This window comes from Phalangium opilio, unplaced genomic scaffold (assembly GCF_054372755.1).
Source record: "Phalangium opilio isolate 3A_F unplaced genomic scaffold, DU_Popi_V2 ptg000082l_1, whole genome shotgun sequence".
NCBI classification, from domain to species: Eukaryota; Metazoa; Arthropoda; class Arachnida; order Opiliones; family Phalangiidae; genus Phalangium; species Phalangium opilio.
In genome coordinates this window covers 7952897-7979698 of record NW_028324189.1, presented here as the reverse complement: position 1 = coordinate 7979698, position 26802 = coordinate 7952897, and the positions used below count along the sequence as shown (strand labels likewise).

The 26802-nt window shown below is 38.8% G+C and overlaps 3 protein-coding genes and 1 long non-coding RNA gene across 4 annotated transcripts; 3 read left to right on the top strand and 1 right to left on the bottom strand.

Moving 5' to 3' along the window:
• Positions 1-3033, top strand: LOC149651362 (DNA damage-inducible transcript 4-like protein). Its single transcript, XM_089848255.1, has 2 exons — positions 1-439; positions 1787-3033. The coding sequence occupies exons 1-2, from the start codon at positions 205-207 to the stop codon at positions 2284-2286; spliced, it is 735 nt and encodes a 244-aa protein (XP_089704381.1). The 5' UTR covers positions 1-204; the 3' UTR covers positions 2287-3033.
• A 1398-nt stretch (positions 3034-4431) lies between these two features.
• wapl (cohesin release factor wings apart-like) lies at positions 4432-14868 on the top strand. Its single transcript, XM_089848254.1, has 17 exons — positions 4432-4644; positions 6576-7881; positions 7962-8571; positions 9077-9151; positions 9260-9463; positions 9660-9796; positions 9866-9977; positions 10050-10313; positions 10380-10491; positions 10883-11072; positions 11160-11314; positions 11932-12047; positions 12107-12241; positions 12543-12723; positions 12797-12882; positions 12960-13055; positions 14328-14868. The coding sequence occupies exons 2-17, from the start codon at positions 6653-6655 to the stop codon at positions 14397-14399; spliced, it is 3774 nt and encodes a 1257-aa protein (XP_089704380.1). The 5' UTR covers positions 4432-4644; positions 6576-6652; the 3' UTR covers positions 14400-14868.
• A 548-nt stretch (positions 14869-15416) lies between these two features.
• LOC149651360 (uncharacterized) lies at positions 15417-17566 on the bottom strand. Its single transcript, XR_016371180.1, has 2 exons — positions 17345-17566; positions 15417-17255 (listed from the first exon to the last, which is right to left on the bottom strand). It is a non-coding gene; the product is annotated as an uncharacterized LOC149651360 (long non-coding RNA).
• Positions 17567-18203: 637 nt separating this feature from the next.
• Positions 18204-26329, top strand: LOC149651359 (E3 ubiquitin-protein ligase MARCHF6). Its single transcript, XM_089848252.1, has 17 exons — positions 18204-18746; positions 18904-19000; positions 20665-20738; positions 20858-21074; positions 21214-21379; positions 21492-21767; positions 21847-21898; positions 21992-22275; positions 22357-22560; positions 22632-22783; positions 22867-23305; positions 23381-23450; positions 23526-23707; positions 23801-23935; positions 24015-24237; positions 25319-25454; positions 25552-26329. Exons 1-17 carry the CDS (start codon positions 18725-18727, stop codon positions 25664-25666), a joined length of 2844 nt encoding a protein of 947 aa, XP_089704378.1. The 5' UTR covers positions 18204-18724; the 3' UTR covers positions 25667-26329.
• Positions 26330-26802: the final 473 nt, after the last annotated feature.

Sequence of the window (26802 nt, the reverse complement as noted above, 5' to 3'; positions counted from 1 at the left end):
GGGAGGCTTATTATTGTACCGAAACTTCAGCTGATGCAAGACTAAACTTGCTTTGCTAGAAGCTGATAGGTTTTTTAAAGGTCCGGGATGATGCCTGGGTTAGTTTGAATAAGTTCTCTTAGCGACAACGTTCTGAATTAAATGATCCCTTCTTGACAAGAATATTAGACGCGTTATAATTTAACTCTTGTTTGTGGACTTATTATGGCCAACGATTTGACATTAACGGAAGAAGACAACGTGATAGTTTATCATTCTTGGACTAAATTAGTTAGTAAAGCTAGTGATATCGTTCGAAACCAGAAAGCTAATATGAAAACCAACGCCGCTACATTACAAACGTCACCCAACCAAAAAGACAAACTGGATAGTTTATTTGGACTTTTGGATAACAGTTTGACCAACAATAACGAAGAGCAACAAAAATGTTTTAATAAAGGTAAGTTATAAGAGTTCCTTTTTTTCTACACTACGTTTTCAAAATTCCCTGACATAAATTGTCAATGTCAGCAGTATAATTTTAGAATTAAATAAATGTTTATTTAGTTATTATTATAATAGTCACTAATTGATCTCTGAAACCAATGTAATTTTTCGCATCCCTTACGGAATTGCATTTCACCATAAGTAACATAACAACAATAAGCATGACACTATGAAATATTACAAGAGTGAAACATAATTTCCATAAACCAACTTGTTATTTGTCAATAGCACTAAAAATAAATACGTTATTAAAATTACCTGAAACTTGGCCATCCCGTTTCCACCCAAAACCTGTATCATGAAAACAAAACTTTAAATAATAGAAATTTATCATTATGACAATGACAAGTGTACGTCATACTGTTTATTATTATGTTACTTATAATAAACCAATCAGCATATTGAAAGAAAGACATTTAGTTTATCAAATATTGCAATAACAAACGCGACCGAAACGGCGAAACACCGTTGAATAGCCATAAAAACTTGTACATAATATCAAAAGCAGATAGAAATAACAGAGTGTGAGACACGCGAGTGAGGGGGGGGGATGAAGCCTTCCGATTGTACCCGGTATTATGTTTACGACGCGCTTAGCGTCTCGTCTATCACAAAAATAAACCGGCTTTAGAGTCGTTAGCAGCCTTAGAATATCTTTGGTCCTTGCATGGCTAAGATGAATTTCCTAGTAAATATAATTCGTTTTGTCACTTTGTCCGCGTACTCGCTCAAAGGGGGACGTAAATATTTTTCCATGGGCTAAGAGCAGGCCGGAAACAAGAAAAATTTCTTATGGCACATGTGTAAAGTGACCCCCCCTATTAGAGTGGAAAATTTAAAGGACATTGTCCACTGGAGTGTGCAAAAATATTGTCGCATCTTCATAGTCAAGCTATCAAAACTTCGTAAAATTTATTGGTCAAAATGTCCAGTGACCCCCTTAGTTTTTAAAAAAGCTATGGGACATTTTAAAATTTTATAGGGAGCTAACAATTGGCTAGGGGGAAGAGATAGTCTGACGTCACTCAGCCCCTCTCTGGTTGCCATTTTTGCGCGTAGAATACTGTTTCCAACCGTTAGGGGGGATGAAACTCCAGTAAGAGATAGAAGGGTGTGACGTTTCAGGGTCAGAACTATTAGCTCCCTATTGTCCAGTGTCCTGTGCTTATTTCCGGCCCTGGCTATAAGAGGAACGTGAATTATCACACGTCGCCACCCACACTTCACGTTATTTTCAACGTGCCTCTGATAATAAGTCTATAATTCCGTGACCAACTGGATTCTTATTATATTTTCTCAGAAATCACAACTCACGACTTGATCAACTTGGGTTTGACAAACGAGTGCGTTACCGAAGAATGCATCTCAATTAGCGAAGTTCCCGCTCAAGTTTTACTTGCCAGGAAAATCGAAGAAACATTACGAGAAGCCAAGAAAACAACCCTACTGTGCGAAGTTTTAGTTCCGTGCGAACTAACATCGAGAATATCCGCGGACATTGTCCGAATGTCCGAATACGAACCATGCGGACTTCGTGGATGTGTCGTCATCTTCAACCTGGAAGAGAAAAACGTCGCTAACAGTCGCAAAATTGGTAAAATGAAATTTGACCCCGAAACTGTGGCCACTTTTGAACTACACTTGACCTTAAGGCGAGATAGCGGCAGCTGGTTAAGTTTAAGGCAATTGGTTCCCGCAAAATTACTGAAAAAGATAGGAAAATCACCAGCTTTAATAATTAGCGAACAATACACCTTAAGTAAGAAAAAATTGTACAGATCGTCGAGCGAAACTTACTAATTTGTTCTAGTAAAAAAAAATGTATTATCTTTTCCCACCTTTTTACAAAAACAAAAAAAAAAACAGACGAACAATTATTGATCTCTTAATGTTTCAAGTATGGTTTATGTTAGTTAAGTATTTTTGTTAGTACCCAACGTTATAATATCATTTCTCTCATTTGATAATGTAAATAGCCATTATTACCTACCTTCCTTGGCAATGTTGCGATGATCGTGGGAATCAATCAATCAATCAATATTTTAAAATTAAATTCCTATTAAAATAATTAACGAGGCAATTAACGCGATACAAAAGTATCCCCACCCATCTTTATAGTTAAAAAAAAAACAAACAAACAAACAAACCAACCAAAATCAATAATTTAGGTATAGAATTTAATATTGTGATCTCAGATTTTTATATAGGATATTAATTAATAATTAAAGAGTTGGAATTTTTACAGTATGAATATAGAAATCTCCACCCAACCCCTGTTGTTGCGCGATAAAAGAAAAACAAACTGTCCAGTAGCTAGTCAATATTTCAAACTTCAAAGTATCTACCCATTTTCATCAAACAAACCATTTTAGTTTCTTCATTTATAAATTTAAAAATTTTAGGTGTCTTTTCAATTTCAAACTTTTTTTATTATTAGGCATAAAAACAATTTTTAAGCATTTCCAAAAGAAAAATGAAAGAATCATTTTATAGTTAGAAAATGTCTATGAAAATAAAAATAAAAGAACATGTTTATATTTAGAAGTATTCTGTTTGTCTTTATTTTTTTGCACAGCGGGAGTGTGGATTGATATGGGCAAGAAGTGATGTCTAGTTTATTAGGGGGAAGGTATAAATTCGCCACATTTCCAGCTTTATCTCCAGTCCAAACGTATAGAGTAATTTCGGTTGAGAGGGGGAGTGAACTGTGTATCCCCTACGTTAGGGGCAACTTTGTACTAGAGAATACTATTTGCCCCCGGAAGGGAAGGGGAGGGGGGATATCACTAAGATAAGAGATAGAGGGTTATGACGTTGCCGTATATGTGAAAGAAATTACTCTATAGTAGGTCCGGAGTTAATCCCCGCCGCCTCTAAATTACAACCAGCATGCATCTCACTGGTTCTTGAAAACGCACGTCAGCCCGACGCGAATGACTAAAATTACGTATTTTCCGACTGAGGAGAGGCGAAATTGCACGGCCTCCTTTCACGTCCCCATTGTATTTTGAAAGGGGGACTGGGACTATGGCGCGCGAATACTAAGGCGCCTTATATACCCTCTCCCTAATAAACTAGATATCACTTCTTGATATGGGTTTGCAGGAAATAGGAAAACTGGTGTCTTTGTCTTTGGGATAGACAATTCCATTAACACCATATGGGCGGGGGAGGTCACCTTCTTGGGGTATTTCTATTGCAGCAGGGGAGCAAACGGTAAAGTGGCCTCAGTACGGGTACTTACAAAAGGGTTGATACTTTTCTAAAACAACATGCCTACTGTGAAATGTCGGAAGAACGGACTACTAGGCCTATCTTAAAATTGGAGAATAATATATTATTTATAGTCTAGTTTTGGCAGAAAATTGTTTGACGTAGCTATAATGACGTTCCAAAAACCATGCCCACCAAGGATGGCAGTAAATAAGATATTATCGGTTTATCGTGACGTCACCGCCTTAATTGTTATTTCCTTGAATTGATAAACAGTTGATAAATCCAAAAATATCTTAACACTCCACGAATAACGGTTTTCAGATAAAGCGGCAGACGTTTGTTTATCTTATCAACCACTTGAAAAGTTGAAATTGTATCTTAGATCATAGATGGTACGTTTTATTGACGTGGCTGTAATACTGGGTTTGGGCATAAGTTTATTATAATAGATTTATGGTGGTACTGATGAAGCATGGGTGAGCAAAAATACATCGATTTTTGAGAGCAAAGGTTTCTAGATAAAATCGATGTACTTTTGCCGTGAGTCCCGGTTGGAAACTTGACACCATGTTGACACTAACAGAAATCGTTGACCTTACGACGTATTGGAAAATTGTATATTGTTTAAAGGGGACCTCAAAAATTATAAAAATTTATTGGACAATGTCCAGTAACCCCTGTAGTTATCTAAATAATAAGTGGGATAAGCACCAATCGAGACAACGTGGCGCCGGCGCTATTTGCGGGAACATTTGAATTTGGTCACCGTTATATTTCCTATTTAAATGAACTGAACTGATGTGAACTATTCTTAAACGGGTACGCGTTTCCGTTGTTCTTCCTGTAATGGCGGTCTCAGTCTCACGCGTACTCTTTTAATTCTAATGCTGCGAAACACTTTAGGGTGTTTATATTAGAACCAGAAGAATTTCTTGGTATCGCGTAAGTATATAACCTTTGTCATTTTATAAATATTTTACGATTACTTTCGGAAGAATGTTAATTAAGAGGTTATGTCGATATTCTATCGTAAGCCTTGGCTTTGTTTGTATTCACAAGACCAGACAGTATTTTATTGACTCTCTGGGGGTCGCTTTCTAATGATATATATTTATAATGTTGTGGAGTACACGCAATTAATAAATGTTCATAATAAAATAGTGTAAAGATCACTGATATTATGGTTTTTCAGGGATAGGTTAACTGGAGTCTTTGAGTACATCTTTTGGAAATATGTTGCCATTTTTTATGTTGCTGTTTTATTCTAATCTTTGTTTCTAGCAAATTAGTTTTAACAAAAATTAGTTAGGTTGCTAATTACAGAGAGTTATTCATATGAAATAATTTAATTAAAATCCTAAGGGTACAGGGGCCAAAGTCTGTTTTTAAACCCATCCCCTACAAACATACTATGAGACTCCTTTTTCCATAGGACCATTTGTTTGTAGAATGACGACCTACCTCACAGTTTGTTCAGTTAATCAATTAAAGATTCATTTAAAATTGCACCCAACTCATTATTCAATTTATTATTATATACGGAGTTTTGAGACTAGGAGGATTTACACATGGTCAGATTTAATGGTTGTGTCAAAAGCCAGGCCTCCTTGTGTGAATGGTATGAATCCTCCTAGTCTGAACCAGGGCTGGAAATAAGAAAAACAATTCTTATAGGACATGTGCCCAGTGACCCCCCCTCCACCCCTTTGACTGGAAAAACTATCGAAACTTTGAAAAAATTTATTGGTCCAAGTGTCCTGTGCTTATTTCCAGCCCTGTGTATACCTATTCCTATAAAAATATGTCCACGCTTAGTTAAAAGTGTGGTTTTTCTCCTTTATATGTATATATACTTGTATTTACTGCCCTATTCCAAGCTAGGGCTCCACACAACAAAAAGAGCAATAATAATAATACTATGGGGAAAGAATGGGCAGTAGTGTCTTATATTATCAGCATCTTCGTTTGAAAGTTCCCCCCAAACTTATGTAGGTGGAGTTTCGATTAATGGGTTTTAAAACCAAGAACCCATTTAAGTGTTGATACTTTATTGCAAACATTCACAAGAAAATACTTACTTTTACAGGGAATTAATGGAAAAGTCAGGTAACGTAACATCATACATTAAAAGATTGATCTTTTTCTAAATATAAAAGGAAAATATTAAAATGATAAATGATCGCTTATTACAAAATAATTAACTCTTATTAGTCTTAAACACGATCGGAATACTGCGCCGCCATAGAATGTCTTACGCGCGTGATCGAGTGGGCTATGCCCTATCCTACCCTTTCTGGGAGCCGCCCTGTTTCAAAAGGGTGTGTATACAAACACACACGGGCATCCCTAAACCTCTAAACCCATACCTCTCTCAGCCTGTGAGAATTCAACCAATCCCTTTAGGGGAGGCTATCTGTCGTCACTATAGCAATGGCGGCGCAGTAGTCCTCGTTTTTAAGACTAATAAAATGTTAATTATTTTCTAATAAGAGATCATTTATTGTTGTTTTTTTTTCTTAATATTTTTCCTGTTATATTTAGAAAACGGCGGTTCTTTTAAGGTATACAGTTATATTACCTGAACCTTTAAGTAATGTGCAGAAAACGCGTAACATTACAGACTTACAATAAATATGTTTTAAAACACAACATGGAGAATTTCCTTAAAATATTCTGTTAACATTGAAAACTTTTGGCTTAAAATGATAAACGAAAAAATCACAGAAATTTTATTTTGGAAAGTTTTGTCTCAACCTCGTTTCAGGCTTTTTCTACGCTTTTGTATTGAAACAAATGGCATAATGACGCGTACTACGTGTGAATGACAAAAATTGGGGTTTTACAGATAGATATTTTCTATTCTCTCATTAAAGCCTTTTCGAACGAGTTTATGAAGTTGTGTCATTCTAACCACCATCTTGTATTACCTCGAAACTAAGTTGAGATCACCATGTCTCGCTATGGTAGCGGCAAATCTTACGGCCGCAGAGCGGCGGAAGTCCGTAGTAGTCTTAAATTTGATCAGCTTTTATCGGAGAACACTAACAAACCATCTACGGCCAAAGTATCCGTCGCGGGCGGACATCGCTGGGGTATGGCATCATTCACGTCCGTTAGAAAAACCCACGCTAATGGTGGTAAAGACCACGCCCCCCTTTCGTCGCCCGAGGAATCGAACAAGAGAATAAAAATGGGAATTGTCGATGATGACCCGTTTAGCTTCGATTGTGACGGCTCCACCATCAAGCCAACCGCTAAAAATGCCGAAACGGCTTACCCCAAACCGTGTGGTAGTGATTCTGTTCAAAAAAGCGCGCCTACTACGTCGAAACCAAACAAATTCTTTAAAAGCTCCTCCGCCAGTCGATCCAGACCATTAGCGGTCCAAAATACGATAAACAAACCGAAATACTCCGCAACTGGGAACACTTACTATTCTAATGATAAATCCAACAGCTTCGCGACGACGGATTTAAAGAAAATAGCCAACGCTCCAGTTGAAACGTCAACTGCCAATGCTTATAGTTACGATAATCAGGCGAAAAAAGTGCCTGGTTACGATACTAGTTACGCTTCAAACAATTTTCATACAGATGTAAATAAACCGATGGAAACAAGCGGTGTTTCGTATAATTACGCGATGGACGATTTGAACAACAGTAAACCCGAAATTGGCAATCTTACGAATGTTTATGGGACTTATGTACCGGATCATTTGTCAAAGCCAAACGAGCAATCTTACCAATTACCCATTCCCAAAGTGACTCTGAATTTGAAAGTGCCCTCTGCCCCGTATATCGTAGAAAAACCTCAGCAGTACCCCAGTGTACCCGTGCCAGTCGTTAATAAACGGGTCAGTAACGATCCCTTTGATCTGCTACTTAGTTCAGGACCGCCAGTGCAGCAGGCGGTGGTTCAAAGTCAGAGGACATCGGCCGAGTTCCCCAGTTTTTCCGTTGAAAGGATTTTGAGTGATGACAATAAGTTTGCGTCCAACGGTACCACCGCCTATAATCATAGTGACAATTTTTTCACACCACCAATGTCCCAAAATTCGCAAAATGACATATTTTCTTTACCAACAAACCAAAGTTTCGCGCCGAGCATGTTTTCCGATACTCCGGATTCTGATATTTTTGGTTCACAGTCTAGTACACACTCTCAATATACCGCAAATTGGTAAGATTTGTGGTCCAGGAAAAACCACAGAAACGTTTGTGGTAGGCCTAACGATTTAAATAATTTGTAAAACATTTCAGTTACGATTCCAGCGAAGTTCAATATCAGCCCAGCATCCATCAACCGAAAACTTACGCGACCTCCTACGAGGACGATTTTTCCGTCAGTATCCCCACTTCGACACAAGCGAGCACCGGGCAAAAATGGAGTGATTGGACCACTACTAACCAGGCTGATAACAAAGTTGCCGAAACGCGACAAGAGCCTGAAATATTCAACCCCGCTTTTAGGACATACGGTAGAAATAAACCCAAACCAGAATTAGGCGACTCGCGAAATCACCGCGTCAACGAGAATCATTTTGATAGCGGCGCGTCAACATCAACATCGGGTTGTGGAAACGTGATATCGCGTAGTCAGCCCGCGTTTGATGTTGACTTAAGCGAAGCGGTGGTAAGTGGATCAGAGCCCCTTTTGCAAAGTACCGTTTCCAGTATGGGGGACAGTCAGAATTCGGTCGTGGTATTAAGCGATAGCGCACCTTTGACTGATTGCTCGCAAGAATCCAAAGAGTCTTCGCAGCCTGATTTCGCTGCTACGGAGGAAAGTGAAAAAAGCGCGACTGTACCCAAGAACAATAAAGTGACCGTTTTAAAACAAAAAAAGATATTCTCAACACCACCCAAAAAGGTCTGTACAGCTTTTCTTCTAACCAGAAGTTAACAACAAGTTAACTAATGAAACTTTAGTCTTGAGCTGCGATTTCAGTTACTTAGCAAAGTAGACATGATCAAAGAACAGCTATTTTAGTAAAGCACCTACGCAGTTCTGACATTGTGATCAAATCACTATTTGCCTTGCACTTTAGGAAATCCGTGGGCGGGGGGGGGGGATTTGGCCTGAGTTTTGTGAATGTCACGAGTTCTTTTGACTTACAGAGATTTTTATATGGAGCTAACAGTTCTGACCCTGAAACGTCACACCCTTCTATCTCTTACTGGAGTTTCATCCCCCCTAACGGTTGGAAGCAGTATTCTACGCGCAAAAATGCCAACCAGAGAGGGGCTGCGTGACGTCAGACTATCTCTTCCCCGTAGCCAGTTGTTAGCTCCCTATTGTCCATAACCATTACTCATACACTTCCCAAGACAAAAATTCATTAACTTCTGTACCAACATTTAATATTTTAACGTAGAACAAACCATCGTACAACCCGAGAGCCAGTTGGCGCGTTGAATATGAAGACCATAATGAAACTACGGAGACAACGGTAAGCGGATATTTTCGCGTTTTAACCATAAAAGATCGGGATTCGGGAAAACCCGGGGTTTTTGCATCTTAACGTTTTGTGGCTGGCAACCATGTGTAATATTTATAGGATGTCGGGAAGATGAGTTTAGCGGATGAATTTGAGGATGATGAAGAAGAGCAAGGACGCGATTACGACTTCAATGATGATGAGGACGACGACGAAGAAGATCTCGCCTTAACGTCCAAGCTAACCTTGTCCAAATATGTTAAGAAAACAACCAATCAGGGCGAAGTTATCACTTCGTGGAAATGCGAACGTAGCGTCAAAGGGGTGAGTTTATATCAAACGAATTCTTTAAGGGGTGGCAACTAGTGGTATTACGTTAACTAGTGAGCAAGACGCGCATTTTTAATATGGTTTGGTGATAGAACTACAAGTTGAAATTGTAACGACCACGTACATGATATATTCATTGTAAGACTTACTTACTTTATGAAATATTTCGATCTTATTACTTTCCCCTCAGTTGTACACTGTTGTTCATAATGTGAAACAAGCTCATCAGTGTCACGAATCGGGAGAGACTCAAGAATTCAACGATGACGTTGAATATCTTCTTGATGGGTTAAACATATCGGGTCCTTTGGGAACTCGATGTCTAAGGTAATTAAGTAACAATAACCGTTTCAGCTACCGAAGAAATACATCATGGTTGTTCTTAATTTCCGACAGTGTCTTGAGTTGGGCTTCAAAATGCATGTCTGCCTCGTTCAGAACTCACTTGCGGGCGCACGGAACTTTATCGAAAGTCTTTAGTGCCTTACCTGACGCTCCAAATGATCCAGTAAGTAAAATATCATTCACTAGCAGGCGGAAAACATTTTCTTTTTAATCGCGTTGTTTTATCGTTTTTTAGTGCCTTTCACTTTCAACCGCGACTTTAATGTTCGTGTTGAGTCAAGACCGTCTGACGATGGATTTGGATAAGAGCACGTTAAAGCTGTTGTTGCAACTGCTGGAATGCAACGCCGAAGAAACCAGTCAGTCTTCCACCTCCATTGTCTTGTCCATGTCCATCAATTCCCAACAAACGGAGAAAATCAGAGAGAAAGTCAGGAGTCTCTGCGAAGAAATGAAACAAAAGGGATACGCCAAGGAATTGGACCTTAATAACATCACGGTATGTCTTCGGAATGTTCTTTATAGTACATTTAATATAATTGTTTGCATTTCTACCGCAATTCAGACTGGAATTCTTGCAATGGAAACATTTTTAAGTTTATCATCACGAAGAACGGGTGAATGGTTTAAAGAAGAAATCAGGGAAAATAACGGATTGGAATATCTTGTTGAAAACGGTAAGTAGCAAGTTCAAAATTGACGCAAACTCTGTGATTAAGCACAGGGTTCGTACGGAACCTGGATAACCTGGAAAACCTGGATAAGTCAGGGATATGAAAAATAGGAGCAAAAGTCAGGGATAAGTCAGGGATTTAAGAAAAATTCCTAAAAAGTCAGGGATATGTCAGGGATTTCGTTTGGTATATCAAACCATGCTTCGACCAATGCTAAATATGAGACAGGTGTGATGAAGTGGGCTCCGGTAAACACCTTAAAATGGTCAGGGATATTGCCAAAATTTGGTCAGGGATAACCTGGAAAAGTCAGGGATTTTCAATAGAAAACTTTCGTACGAACCCTGAAGCAGGATTTCCGCCAACTCAAGTTGCTATTTGTATTTACTTTCAGTGTACACTGGTTCTCAGAAATGGAAAGAAGATGTTGAGGACACGACGCAGTTACCAAACACGTTAGATCAACTTAAGAAGCTCGATCGCTTTCTCAGAGTCCTCGAGAATGTGACGTATTCCAATAAGGCTAACCAAAAACACGTTCTAACCATCATCACCGGTGATAAGCTTGTACTTTCAGCCATTTCGTAAGCAACTTTGTTATACCGTCTCGTGTACCTTAGTGGAGTAAGCATGCAACTGCTCTAACTTACAATGTTGTATTTTGTTGATAGTTTGCTTCAGTTGTGCCGCACGCACATTGTCCACCATCCAATTGTGGCGACGGGAGATAATCTTAGATTGAAAAGTAGCAACGCGCCTGGTGCCATCATATTCACCACCATTAAGACTTTACTTAAAGTCTTAATCAACATCACGCACGAAAATGGTATGTTTTAATAATTAAGGTGGTTAAAGGGAGGGTGAAGTAGAAAATCAAGTGATTTTTTATCGATTCTTCTACTAATTTTAAGACCAGTCTGCATAGTCAAACATTCAGGAAATACAAGCTCTGAATGATTTTAAAATTATTTCAAATTAGGTTCAGATTTTAAGGATAATTTTAAAGAAGGACTTCCGACCAATCGCGTAACGCCCTGCCTTTTTGTTAACAAAATTCTCGTGGCACGTTACGTGTTGAATGAAATTTATCACGAGATTTGATAAAATTCGCGCGCGACGTGACAATCGTGGCGCGAGACGTGGAACGTGCCACGAGAATTTTGTTAACAAAAAGGCAGGGCGTTACGCGATTGGTCAGAGGTCCTTGTTTAAAATTATCCTTAAAATCTGAACCTAATTTGAAATAATTTTAAAATCATTCGGAGCTGGTATTTCCTGAATGTTCCACTATGCAGACTGGTCTTATAATTAGTAGAAGAATCGATAAAAAATCACTTGATTTTCTACTTCACCCTCCCTTTAAACAAGTTGTACTTGTTGATGAATTGGCCAGTTAGGACGTCTATTTTTGCGATTTTTGAATGGAATTTGGTCCATTTTCAGCATTGGGCAGCGCTTGTGTTGGATCTCAAGAAGGAATCTTGGAATGTGTATTGTTACTCATCCTTCAAACGTGCGCTTATATTCCCGCTGAAGAGCGATTTGATTTGCAAGTTTTGGTAAATTGCAAATACTCTAATAAGTAGGCCTATTTTTTAACCATATTTTTAAATTTTAGTCTTTCGCTTTGCTCATAAATTTTGTCGAGTTTTGCCCGGAAAATCGGGAGCGACTTGTTAGGGTTAATGTTGTTGGTTCGTACGATCTTCCCAGCGATGGTCTTGAGATGTCATGCGTTGATGCTATGATTGAAGTAAGTACAGTTTGATATTGCTTGCGCGTTCTAATTGTAACCTGGCTCGAAGTGATTGAAACCTTGCACTAATTAGCAATATTGCCACGGGTCAGGGACCAACTCTAATTTGAATATGTCCAAGTACCCAAATCATTTGGATATGGGTACTTGGCAGTCCAATTGACAAAAAACCGTATTCTGTAGGTTCATATCGATTTTAGTGGGGTTAATTTGTCGGGTTTACGAAAATTGCAATATTGAATGTTCATGCCTATATATAATGGACCGTTTTGCGCTGCAATTTGCGTTACGTGTTCAGGTCTTTGTACACCGTTTGCATTTGGCAAAACAGTCGGAAGATCAAGCAAACGCTTTGTTAGATGGAGAAGTTGAGGAGAATGGCTCTGGCGATGATAAGAAACAATTGGAGGGTCCCAGTGGGTCGCAAGTCATCTCGACGCAAGCGCAAGTCGAACAGTTAGAGGAAACGCTCATGAAAGGTTTGTAGTAGAAGCCTTTAATAATAATTTATTGTTATTACCATTCGTTACTTGACGTGTTTTTTTTTCTCAGCTTTACACAAAGCCGGGAAAAATATGGAGCACACAATTATCGCCTCTTACATTTCACTTCTGATTGGTTGTATTATAGAAAATCCTGTAAGTATCAAACAATCATTTGAAGGTAATTGTCAGTGACTGATAATTTCTCTTTTATTTTTGCGTGTCAATTGCAGGATTATCGTGTAATGATTGGTAAGAAAATGCCCAATGAAAGTTTCACTCTCATGATTGAAGTTTTAAGGAAGTTCCTAAATTTCGTCAATTTAACTGTAAGTACAGATTCCCCTGAATATTGTCGGTAAGCGATAGGTAAGGAGATGTTACCCTAGTACGGTTTTTTTATGAGTCCGCGACGATTTATTGCGCGTTTTTTATGAGTCGACGACGACTTATTGCGGGTTTTTAATTTTACACGGAATTTTAATTCCGGTAAAATTTAAGAAAGGGCCCAAGCGCCTGTACCGGACGCGTACACTATACGAAGAAAGCGTACACGATTTGGAGAGAGAGAAGCTCGGAGAGAAACGAATGAAAGCGCGACGCGACGTAGAGACTAGAGAGAGAGAACTGCCAGCCTGGTATATAAGTGAGAGGGGGGAAGAGGGAGAGGGGGCTTCTCACCCGGAGAGGAGAGAGAGGAAAGAATGGTAGTTTAAATTTCGCGGGCTTTTTGAGTGAAGGAAAGAAGATGATAATTTTCCCGCACTTTGAGCGCGTGATACATCAGATTACGCTGGATGGTTAGGTTTGGATAGTTTCATTCATATAAAGCATGGTTTTCATTTGGCGTAAATCACGACTTTTCGCCCGACGTCAAGCGACAACCGAAAAAAAACCTAGTTACGCTGGACAGAAATTACGTTGAGTGGTGGCGATATTAGCTTTCTATTTTTTTCGGCCGCGTTCAACGTTAACGCTCTGCGCGAGCCAATCAGCAATAAGCTAGAGTCGTGACGTCATTTTCGACCACTCGTGTTCGGAAGAGGCCGTCCGCGGTCCGCCATCTTTTTATTTATTTCGTACCTGATCGAGTCAACAACTAGTACAAATCCCTGAGAATGCCGAAATTAAATGCTGAAAGGTTTATTGAAGAGGTTAGGAACGATACAAATATGTATGATATTAGAAACAAAGATTGCAAAAAAAGAAAGGTCTTTGGGCTGCAATTAGTGCAGTGTTCAGTTTATCTGTTAAGCCTTGGTTCCGTTATTTGCATGAACTACGCTAAGTGAAAACGCTATAACGCTGGGCGACAACGTAAAAAACAAATCTGACGTTTTACGTCCAGCTGCAAAGTAGTGTTTTTCGGTCAAGTGAAAACCATACTTTAATTGAAATGTGACGTTATTAGAAATTGTGTTTCAGAAATGTTTTTTAGTTGTACGATTTATTTTAATAATACCTTAGGGAGATCAACTATATGGGGGGGGGGGCACGTGAGCCGTGTAAAATTAGTATTAAGGCCCAGCCCTTGGGCCATCTTGTTTTATGAGTCGGCGACGACGACTTTTTACGCTTTACTTAAATTTAATTTTTCTTAGGGTGTGGTTAGCAACTCGGGTTTGAAGTCAATCAAGCGTATATTGGACATTCTAGAATCAACGTCCAGTTGAGTTTCAACCATCCAAATATTTGAACGATAATATTAACATTTGAACCAAGTGTGAAAACAGTTGTTTTTTTATACAAAACAAACAAACAAACAATATATATAACTTCATTATTCTAACATTTTATTTAAAGAATACTAGTTGACTTACTTTTATTTTTAAGTTTATTTGACGGTGAAAAACTAAGCCGAACTGAACTGAACTGAACCAAATACAAATATGTATGTAGGCCTATACTTTATTATTATTATTAAGATTTTTTTTTTGAAAAGGTAAGGTTAATTTATTGTAAATTAGTGGAACCGGTTAAGAGGCGCCAGGTTTTTGTTGAAAACAGCGGGTAAAATATATTTTCGTTTTTTAGTTAGTTAGTTCAATCGGGAGTTCATACATGAACTTCTGTTTCAATTCAAGGGTGTTTATTACAGTTTATTAAAATAAATATTTCCGTATTATTTAATATATTCATCAATTATTTTGCACTTTATTTTGCGTTTAATTAAATGAATTTTTGACTTTTTGTCTTAATTAAAGCCACTGTTGTTAATTGAATTAAAAATGAGATGGCTTCTTCCATTTACGTCTCTTTAGTTTAAAAAAAATGTTAATTGATTGATTGTTTGGGTTCGATATTAATTTTGGCCTTTTTAATTTTGCGTGATAATTAAGGTATTAAAGTTTGTTCGCAACTTTAATTAACATAATTGAAAAATCCCAAAAGTGCAAAATTCATTAGGCTTTGATACCTCAAATAACGTTTCCATTAACTTTAATTAATTATTAATTTTTGTTACTGATATTAAAACTAACTTGCCAAGATAATTATTTGTTTATTTCTTCAAAGGAAAGGGTTTTCAATATTAATTAACAAACGTGTACTTTAAGAATGTATAATTAAATTTAACCCTTGTCTATTTGTGTTTAAAACTTAAGCCGTCTCGTATCTTTTAAAATTGATGGGTTTCGAGTTGAACACATTTTTTATTCGTGTACACCATTCCTTTGAAGTTTTGTTTAAAAAATAAAAATTGCTGAAAAACTCGTTTACGTCAACGTGTAGCGTCACGTGTGGACCCTAATTTTCTGTGTTTAAATAGAGCTATCTCGGAAGTCTTAGTGTGACGTCACCCATACTATTTGCCCATAGTCCGCTACCACGAACTTTCTCGTGACGTCACACCCTCCTATCTCTTACCTCCCTTTTTGGCGACCATATTGGAAGTCGTCAGCTCAGGCCTTACAATTTAGACTACCAATATTGACGTCACGTCTCCGTAGCTCCTCCCGTCTCAGTACCACTCTATAGAACCAAAGCGGTACCAAATATGGCCACCCACTCTCAAAGCTAAGCCCGTGACGTTATACCTAGGCACTGACGTCACAACTGGGATAGCTCTATTTCAGTATAACTCTTCATGCATGCATGCGCTTATTTTTTTTATATTTGAAAAATATACATGCCTGTGACGAATTTCAAGTATACTTTCAGTCCCCCTTTAAAATTATTTTAAAATGTGCGCGTATGATCAGTTTTCCGTCAGCTACACGTTGACACGTATCTTCTATTTAACTTCCAAAACACTCTAGGCCTAGTTGACGTGTTTTATTTTATTTTATTGAACAAAGGACATTCCCATTATGTTAAAACTGTTTAATTTTCATGTCTTATATTAATTACTTTGGTGCGTGAGTTCGTATATATATATATACATTTAAAACGCGCTTCGAAGAACATTATTATTTTAGTGTCGATACTAAAATGGTAGAAACTTTATAAATCCGACGCTTTTATATTCAAGAATGAATGAAAAACACAAAAAACAAAAACAAAGCGTCTCTGGTACAAATTGTATAAAATAAGAAAAAGAAAACAAAAAAAACTTTTTTATCGCAATTGCCTAAAAGTTAACGTGTAAATTGTTCTCCTAAAATCCTTATTATCATAATAAATGTATGCGGATAAAATATGTTCAGTTCTTTAAGTTTTCAGTTGAACCAGAAGAAGGATGACACTCTGTATCCTCTTAATACTTAAAGGGCTCCACCGGCGGCTTGCGGACGCGGTAGCTTTGGAAAAGGTAAAAGGCGGTCTGCCGTTTGCACGTGTAAGGATAGAGACCCTGCAAGCCTCTGGTGGAGCCCTTTAAGTTATGTAACGTCATTCTTCCCAGGCTCACCCTTTAAGTTTGCTATCCCGCTCATCAAACTACAAATGGGCATAGCACCGTAAGGCGAATTCTATAATTGTTTGGCATTAAATCCCCAGCAATCATCCCACAAACCTCGTCTTGACGAGGGACAAAAATGCACAAGCTCGTCTTGTCAAATATTTAAGCGCTAATAGAGTAGTGTCGGTAGAGAGGGGAGTAGACGGTGTATCCCTCCCTCTAGGCGCGCTTTTGTAAGAGGGGATACTGTACGCGCCTGGTAGGGGGGATGACACTGAGCTAAGAGATAGAAGGGTGTCACGTTTGCATACGTAGAACTGACATTACTCTATAGAGTAATGATGAGAGAACTATTTGTCGCGTCGGTGATTCGGTTTAGTAACCTTGCTCTAAATGTTCCGATGTTGGGGAGAATCTGAATGACGTTACACTTACCCCGCTTTGTGCTTGTACACTTCTTTCGAAGAGAAGTATTAAATACTTCTGGTTGAACCTATTCGTGTTTGTGACCGCCTAGCTTTTCCAAAAATAAAGGGGGAGGGGCAGTTAAGACGGACTATCCCGTATGTGGATGTTTGGAGCCTTATCTAACATCTTTGGATCCGTCAATCACTAGTTCAGGAGACAACAAGGTGGTCAAACGCCAGACTCTATTTTACCCCTAACTTGTAAAGTGCCGTTTCTTATTGTACTATAACACCATTAGCTTTAATTATTTTACCCATAGTTTTAAAACCATTTTCAGTTAAGAGCGATTTAATTACTGTTTAAAATTCTTACCTCTTCCAAGTTTTCATTCTTCACTATTATTCTTAAAACTTGCGTGCCAGCCAGTAAGGCAGAACCAGCAGCAAAAGACTGTAAATAGGGATTTTATCATCTCATCTCTCGACTGAAGAGAGGTTCCACTCCCACCAGGCTCTGCATTAACCGGCGTCAACCTAGAAGGTTAGTGGCCCAACCCGACCCGTAGGGGTTCTTACAGTTGTCTTTGGTCACCAGTTAATGGGGGCAGGCAGGAAGGGGTACAAAATTCTAGGAATCTCTTTTCACGAGTCGGGTTATAATGGGGTGATGGAAATTCGCTACAATGGTGGGGTTTTGACAGCTTCTTGGAAAAGTTCTTTTGGTTTGAAGATCGTGATACTGATAAAATACTCAAGTTGTAAAGGAACATTGGCTACCTTTCCCTGTCAGTTTGAAATATTGTTCCTGTTTAAATAAAACCTTGAGAGTTCGGTAAAAACTTTATTGTTATATTGTCTATGGAATTTTAAAGGTAGAGTGAATGACATTACTTTATCGGTAAATTCACATTAGTTTAAAAGTGTGATGAAATTATCTAATTTATTATTTCTAATAATTAAATTATTACAGGCTTGAAATAATTTCCTCTCCTCGAGCACTTAGTGTTTATAGACACGTCATGGACACTCAATTTATTAAGGGGCCAGAAAACACCCTTTTTAAATAGAACCCTTATACTATATCATTAGTTATGCTACTAAATCCGCTTAAACACTTTAATTATACCATTCATCCTTTCCCAATACGACCTGGAAGTTGTTAGTGGTTCTTTTTTAACCAGTTCTCCGTCAAACTTTTAAGTTTTTTTTTTTTTGTTTATAACCAAACACGAAGCTAGTTCCTGAGCGAGAATTGGAAGAATCCTGTTTCAATCAAACAAGGAGTTGGTCTTAAAATTAGTTGACACAATGGTAGTTGGTCTTACGGTTATTCGTCAATACGGAGTGCCTGTGTGAGCTACGTCATAGTTTACAGTTATCCTGTTATTCCTGTATCCCTGCACTGCTGCTGCTGATTGCTGTGAAAAGCGAAGAGCCGAAGAGAGATTCAAAGAGTGCAGATTTTTGGTGGTCAACACATTTTCCCTTTTATTATCGTTGAAAATTACCGTTTTCTTATAATCAAATATGTTAGTTTAGTTAATTAAATAATTGTTGTCCAAATTAATACTTTCAAAGCGTGAAGACAAATTTTGTTATATAAGCCTTGGTTCTGAATTCTTGAGGATCAAAGGCAGGGGGAGGAGGACGGTGTTATGTTTGTTTCTTACCTTATTTACGTGGACTTTAAACGCAAATTTTGACAACACCTATTCGATAATCGTGCAAATTAAATTTATGAATAATATATAAAATGGAGGAGTCTCAGCAGCAAGGTAATGTAAAAATAAAATATTCCATAGTTTCGTTATTGATAAGCCTGATGTGATCGTTCTGTTTTGTGTGGCATTTTCGATTTGTGTCGGGCCGCAAAAAGCCTCTGGCTTTCTTTTAACCCGTTAATAAACATTATTTTTATTATTATTATTATAGATATATGCAGAGTTTGTCGATCAGAGGCTACACCAGACAAACCACTGTATCACCCGTGTATTTGCACAGGGAGTATCAAATACATCCATCAGGATTGGTGAGTCTCTACTTTTATAATATTTTTGTTTTTCATTAGTGTAATTGATTATCTTGCTATTGTTGTGTCAGTTTGATGTTTACTCCGTGTAATTATGTAATAACCAACGTAGTTACGCGCTGATATCCAGTTAGTTATTTAGTGTAATGCTCGCGAAAAGGCAGTGCACTCCATTCCATTGATATTGCAATCGTAAAGGGGACCGGTAAAAGTGACAGCTTTGATCGTTGCCTACGTTAATCAAGGCCTGTGCGCGGTTGTTTCGAAGGGGGCGACTTTTAAGAAACGCGACTTCTTATTTTCTCCCTATTTACCGCGAGATGGCATTGATAGCTGGACCGAAACGCGAGATAAAATGAGTATTTAAAACTCCAAGCGCGAGAAAATGAACATTTCAAATTCCTAAGTCCAGCTAATAGCGCTCTCGGGTGATAGAATTTGGCAACTTAAATTGCCAAACGAAAAATTAAAATAGGCGCCGCGCACAGGCCTTGATTAACGTAGGCAACGCTTTGATAGCTAAAAAATCGTGATGGTTTTGAAGTTGACTATAAAGCTCGTTTCTAAAAGGAATTGTGAAGCATTTCTTATCAGCGTATCTTATCAGCGTTTGAAGAAGTGTAGAAGCATTTTCAAACACTTCCTAGAAATGAAGAATTTCCCATTGTTGTTGTATAGTCCCCTATGAGCATATATTGTCCCTGACCAGTTTTAGGACTTCTGAACCAGTTTTCCTAATCATATAGAGTAGTGTCGGTAGAGGGGGGAGTAGACTGTGTATCCCTCCCTCTAGGCGCGCTTTTGTAAGAGGGGATACTGTACGCGCCTGGTAGGGGGGATGACACTTAGCTAAGAGATAGAAGGGTATGACGTTTGCATAGTTTGCATACGTAGAACTGACATTACTCTATACATGTATAGAAATCCCGTGGGGGGCCGATTAGTTGCGGTGGGGTTCCTTTCGAAATTACATAGACATCGGAAACACCTTTAATTTACCAGTTAACCACTATGTTGATGGATTTAGTTATTTGGCAAAGAAAATTTTTGAATTTGTTACTTCAAGGGTTTATTTATGATTGTGTTGATTTTCTATGATTTACCAAAAGAGAAAAAATTTAAGCCAAATTAGAAATGGCACCTTATAGTGTCGTGGTCACTATATCTCGCGAGTATTGAATTGGGCAGGCATTTCTCAAGTTTATGTGGCACTCTCCTAACTCTATGGTGTACGCAAGGAGCGGTATCATGTTTACTAGGGAGAAGGTATAAGATGCCAAAGGATTCGCGCGCCATAGTCCCAGTCCCCCTTTCAAAATACAAGGGGGGCGGGGGACGTAAAGGCAGGCCGGACTATTTCGCCTCTCCTCAATCAGAAAATACGTAATTTTCGTCATTCGCGTCGCGCTGACGCGAGTTTTCAAGAACCAATGAGATGCTGGTTGTAATTTAGAGGCGGGGGTTAACTCCGGACCGTATGTTTGGATGTAGATAAAGCTAGAAATGTGACGAATTTATACCTTCTCCCTTGTAAACAAGATATCGCTTCTTGGTGTACGCGAGACACTGTATGTCTTTAGATCGTTGTTGGGTACTGTACAACCTTAGCACATTGGAAACCACACGGAGTATTGCAAAATAATTTTGCCCTTGTTCGTTTTCAGTTTGGTTCAATGGCTAAAATACAGCCGGAAAGAATATTGCGAGCTTTGCAACCACAGATTCGCGTTCATGCCAAGTAATTATTTTTTTTCTTAATGTCAATGAACAATTGTTAGTCAAGGAATTTAAAATAGACCTGATCTGCCATTGATTTTGGTTTATATATTGACTTTAATGAATATTTGACTTTGATAGTTTACTCTCCCGATATGCCAAAACGCCTCCCAATTAAAGATATCCTAAGCGGTCTGATCAGTAGTTTGGGAACAGCTGTTCGATATTGGCTTCATTATACTTTGGTGGCCTCTGCCTGGCTCCTAGTCGTTCCTCTCACTGCCTGCCGAATACATCGATGTTTATTTACAGGCTCTGTCAGCTCCTATCTCACGCTTCCACTTGATATGCTGTCCGCGTAAGTAGCGTATCTTTCAGTTTCATTCGGCGCTGGCAAACTGCTGTGCTGATTGAGTTAGCAAAGTTGAGCAGTAATAGTGACCCCAACCAACGAGTTTTAGACCATGTAGTGATAAAGCAACGTGTATTTTATACAGTGAAAATCTGTTGGCTGATAGTTTTTACGGATGTTGCGTGGTAACGTGCACACTTTGCACGTTCATCAGTTTAGTGTGGCTTCGGGAACAAATTCTACACGGTGGAGGACCTGATTGGCTTGATCAAGACAACAACAACAATAATAACAATGTCCAACAACAACAGGTACATTAATTGATCACGCGTTTTTCGATAGTACCAACCAATGAAGGGGACAATCTCCACTCTCTTAAATCCTATTCGTGATAAGGATGGTAGTTCCACTTGTGTCTTTCAGAATGCGGGAGTTGTTAATCAAGCGGCCATTGAAGGTGAGGGTGAAGCCGACGATGAGGGGGAAGAGGAAGCGGTTCTGGCGGAAGGAGATGGCGGAGAAATTCCTCTCGGTGGTGAGAATGCTCCCAATGAAGCCCAGATTGAGAATGATAATCCTATGGATGGTAATAACGTCGCCCAAGATGACAACAATTGGAATCCCATTGAATGGGACAGAGCAGCTGAAGAATTAACTTGGGAAAGGCTTCTTGGTCTTGATGGATCACTTATATTCTTGGTAATTAATTAATTAATAATGTTAAGATAAGACAATACTTTTGTTTTTCATTTTAAATTATTTGGTTTTTCTTTTGTAGGAACATGTGTTTTGGGTTGTATCATTGAATACATTTTTTATACTCGTTTTTGGTAAGTGCTTAGGCGCGTGCGTTGTAATTTGATCACGAAATTTTCCACCCACGAGTATGATCAAAGTAAAGATGACGGTCATTTATTTAATAGCATTCTGTCCGTATCATATTGGCCATTTTGCTTTAATTGGGTTGAAATTGAAGGAATACGTTGTGGCAGTTCAATTTGAAGGTTTATTGACAACATTGTGCGGATACGTCGTCATTGGAATTGTCCTGGTTGTCCTACACTTATTAGCTTCTATCGTCCGCCTTAAAAAGACCAAGAGACTCTTAGGCCTTTGTTATATAGTCGTCAAGGTCTCTCTCTTGTCAGTTGTAGAAATTGGACTGTTTCCCTTGGTCTGTGGATGGTGGCTGGATATTTGTTCACTCGTAAGTCCGCCGCCTTAGGTCACAATGTAAACCCATTGTCAGGTCAGGGTCAGAAGCAATGCAATGTTCTCAAATGTTTAGAAAATGTTGGACGCCACATTGGCTGACAGAGAGGCCAGTTTCAAGATGGCACCCGGGACGTCCATGTTCATACATTGGCTAGTTGGAATGGTTTACGTTTTCCAATTCGCTTCCTTTATACTTTTGCTACGCGAAGTTTTGAGGCCCGGCGTGTTGTGGTTCCTCAGGAACTTGAACGACCCTGACTTTAGCCCTATACAAGAGGTAAGACCAACTTGACGCACCCAAATTCCGTGTCGGATATGTAAAAGGCATCTTGTTATTAACTCGGATAGATGATTCATTTGCCCATTCTGAGACACATTAGACGTTTCTTGGCTTCATTAGTAATATTTGGTACAACTGTTCTCTTGATGGTCTGGCTTCCCGTAATTCTAATTGAAAAAGTTCTCCCGGGATTTTTACCTTACAATGTGGTCCTCTCTAGGTACTTGAATTTCACTGACGTCATAACTAATTTTGATGGTTATTTCTAATTCCCCTGACGCGGTATCCTTAATTGTATTACAGCGACGCGCCTGTTGGAGAGTTTTCTTTGGAATTAGTTTTATTACAAGTGATACTTCCGGCATTATTAGAACAAGGGCAAACGCGTCAATGGTTGAAGGCTTTAGTACGCGCGTGGTGTATCGCCGTTTCATATGTCTTGGATCTTCGTTCTTATCTCTTGGGAGACGAACCCGAGAAAGCGACAGAGGGAATAGAAACCGCGCACTTGAATCAAGCCAATAATCCAGATGAACCCGTCATGGACAATGAACCTGAGGATATACCGCTTCTGAATCCAAATGTAGTTCCCGAAGCCCAACCTGAAGAGATACCCGTTGCCGCTGGTGTGGATGGAATGAGATTAGATCTAGCCGCGGCCCATCAAGCTCTGGTTCAAGGTGGTGGAGCCACGCCTACTGGATTTCAACCATACAGATGTCCGAGTTTCTTTCCATTAAGGGTATGTATTGACTCTCTTTCAATTGGCCGTGTTCCTTTCTCTGGTAGAGTTCATATTATTCATTATTCATTACAGATTTTGGCTTTGATTGTAATCATATATTTAAGTTTAGTATTGGCTAGTTTAACCATGTTGACCATACCAGGTATCTTTCAAGTACTCTTGACCATGGTGTCCAAAGTTAATAATTGATCATTTGTTTTGAACTTTTGATCAATAGTGTTTTTGGGTCGTAAATTAATGTCTCTGTGGATGGGAGCTACAAAAGTTCACGAGCTTTATACAGCAGCTTGCGGACTTTACGCTTGTTGGTTGTTTTTGCGGTGTGTCGCCGTTTTGTGCAATTGGTTCCCCAAAGGATGGAACGCCGTTTTTTCCAAAGTAGTCGAATGGCTTACCATTGTAAGTACCGGCCGTAATACTGAAGAGATAGAGTAGGGAAATGATCCTAATTACTAAGTAATTAGCCATTATTTCAATTACTTTTGTTACTAGATGACGAAATCATTGGTAGCCTTGGCAGTATTGCTGGGGTTATTGCCTTTGCTAATGGGGCTTTTAGTTGATGTAGTTTTTATCGTTCCTTTAAGAGTTCCCTTAAACCAAACACCTATTATTTACCTTTGGCAAGTAAGTAATTGAACTCGACCACCTGGCGGGAAAAGGTCCCCGATAATTGTAACTCACGAGGTAATTAATTACCTTGTAGGATTGGGCTCTTGGCGTCTTACATACAAAGATCGTTTGCGCCGTGACGTTAATGGGCCCTAATTGGTGGCTAAAGAGAATCATAGAGCAAGTTTATCACGATGGTATTAGACAGATCAACCTAAAACTTATTCTGATTGATTTGGCTGTGCCCGTTGTCACCGTTTTGGGTTTAGCCTTGGCAGTTCCTTATATACTAGCCGTCAGTGTTCTCCCTATGCTTGGTAAGGATGGCTAAATGATATGTTCTTTCAGCTTTCAAGCTAATAGAAATTAGAGAAAGTCGGGGACTGGGTCCATTCCGCAATTCACAGGGTTCATACAAACCTGGAAAACCGGGAAAAATCAGGGAAATAAATAGTTGACAAAAACCTCAGGGAAAATTCAGGGAAATTTCGAATTTTTAGTAAAATTCGGGGAAATCAGGGAAATTTGCGTCAAACAGGGGCCGAGTAATTAAGCAAAATGTTCGTGAACATACCCTCCATAGGATTAACATTACACTATACTTTGGAGGCTCATAACTCTGGTTCTACTAGAGATACGGGGATGTCCTTTGAGTATGTTATAGTCCAATTTGTCCCCCATCCAACCATACTGAAAACGTACGGCTGCGACAAACAGGGGCCGAGTAATTAAGTAAAATGTTCATAAACATCCCCTCCATAGGATTAACATTACACTATACTTTGGAGGCACATAACTCTGGTTCTACTAGAGATACGGGGATGTCCTTTTAGTATGTTATAGTCCAATTTGTCCCCCATCCAACCATACTTAAAACTTAGGGCTACAACAAACAGGGGCCGAGTAATTAAGAAAAATGTTCGTGAACATACCCTCCATAGAATTAACATTACACTATACTTTGGAGGCTCATAACTCTGGTTCTACTAGAGATACGGGGATGTCCTTTTAGTATGTTATAGTCCAATCATACTTAAAACTTAGGGCTACAACAAACAGGGGCCGAGTAATTAAGCAAAATGTTCGTGAACATACCCTCCATAGGATTAACATTACACTATACTTTGGAGGCTCATAACTCTGGTTCTACTAGAGATACGGGGATGTCCTTTGATTATGTTATAGTCCTATTTGCCCCCCCCTCCCCTCATTCGTTAACATTTGCTCCATAGGATACTACATATACGGGAAAAACCTGGAAAATTCAGGGAAGTATATCGGGAAAAACCTCCCATAAATCTCAGGGAAATTTGTTTTCCAAAAGTTGTATGAACCCTGAGTTCAGTTCTATAGTTCTAAAAGTTTTGGTTTTGTCGTGATGTTAATATTTTCTTTCAGGAGTTCCAGAAAGTGTAGAAAGTGTAGCCTTAAGAAGCATTTACCCATCTATGGTGGCTGCCTTCTGTTTCATCGCGGTTGTAGTCTTTCAAGTTTTACAGTTTTGCCGGTTGTACGAGCACATCAGAAATGACAAGTAATTCCTTAGAACTTAACTAATCGAGCTTCGTTCTTAACAGACGGAAGAAAGTTCCACGTATCTTATTTATAATGGTTCCATTTTTTTTTTTTAGGTACTTGGTGGGTAAGAGACTGGTTAATTACGAACACAAACGCTTCAGTAATCAGAATCAGACGACAGCGCCACCCGTGGCGGCACCCGCGCCACCTCAAGATCAGTTTAATTGATACAGTTACGCTTCAATCAGTTACTAAACAAAAACAAAACTAAAACTAAAACAAAAGATATTTAAAAGTAAAAGTAAGAGAAGCGAAACTGTGGTCTTCCTTCCTTCCTTTAAGTGAAAAATTAGTCAACAGAATCATATGGGGAGACATTTATATTGTGCGTCATCAACTAATGTAGTATTGAACGCAAAATGTGAAACGTTTAATAATGTGAAAACAAAAAAAAAAGATTAATATTTAGTTTATGCCTTCAATAGAACGAGTCTCTTGAAAACCCGCGCAAATTTTTAGTTTAAATTAACCCTCCTTATTCCCGATGTTGTTTGCAAAGGCCTAATGAGGATACTTGTCAGTAAGGCCTACATGGACATTGGGAATAATGCCGCTCGTGTTTTCAAAATTAAGAACAGAATTCTAGTTTAACTTTTAGTTTTAATTAATTGATTGATTGTTCCATCAAGACGTTGCATTGCAAGGTATGTCGGGATGTGACGTGTCTATTTTTCTAACTTAACACCTTGGGCCTTGGCGGATTCATTCAATAGAAGTTGTGGTGTGGTGTTTAGGAAACTCGTTCTTTAAGGTGACGCGTGACTGACGCGATCGAGTGGACATTTTGTACATAAAAAGATACGCTTTAAATAATTACACTGTCTTTTAAAATGGTTTTGATTGATTGATGGCTTGATTTTGAAGGATTTAGAGCTTTCAAAAATGTTTATCTGGTCCAGGTGGGGCCATTCATGAAAAGTGAAAAGGGGCGTGATCTCAGTCCCAGGCATGTTATTTTATTTTGGGGTTCTAATGGAGGAGGGAGAGGGGGTTACGCCCCCCTGGAATGTAGGGACTCAAGCTTTGACAGGTTCTGAAAAGAATTCTTATGGGTTGGGGATTATGGTGAAATAGGTAAATTTTATATTGTGTTTAGGGGTATAGAGGCGACATTCAAAATGCTCAGGTAATTTACCTGTCAGGTTTTTTTTGGAAGCATTTCATTGTATTGTTGCTATTTTAAGAAACCTTGACAGCTTTCTTTTATAAAGCTTATAGTTTCTAAGGAATTTAAAGGTGAAGTGACACTGCTCTATAGAGTGCTGTTAGAAGCGCCGGTGTGACGTCACCCATGCTGTTTTCCC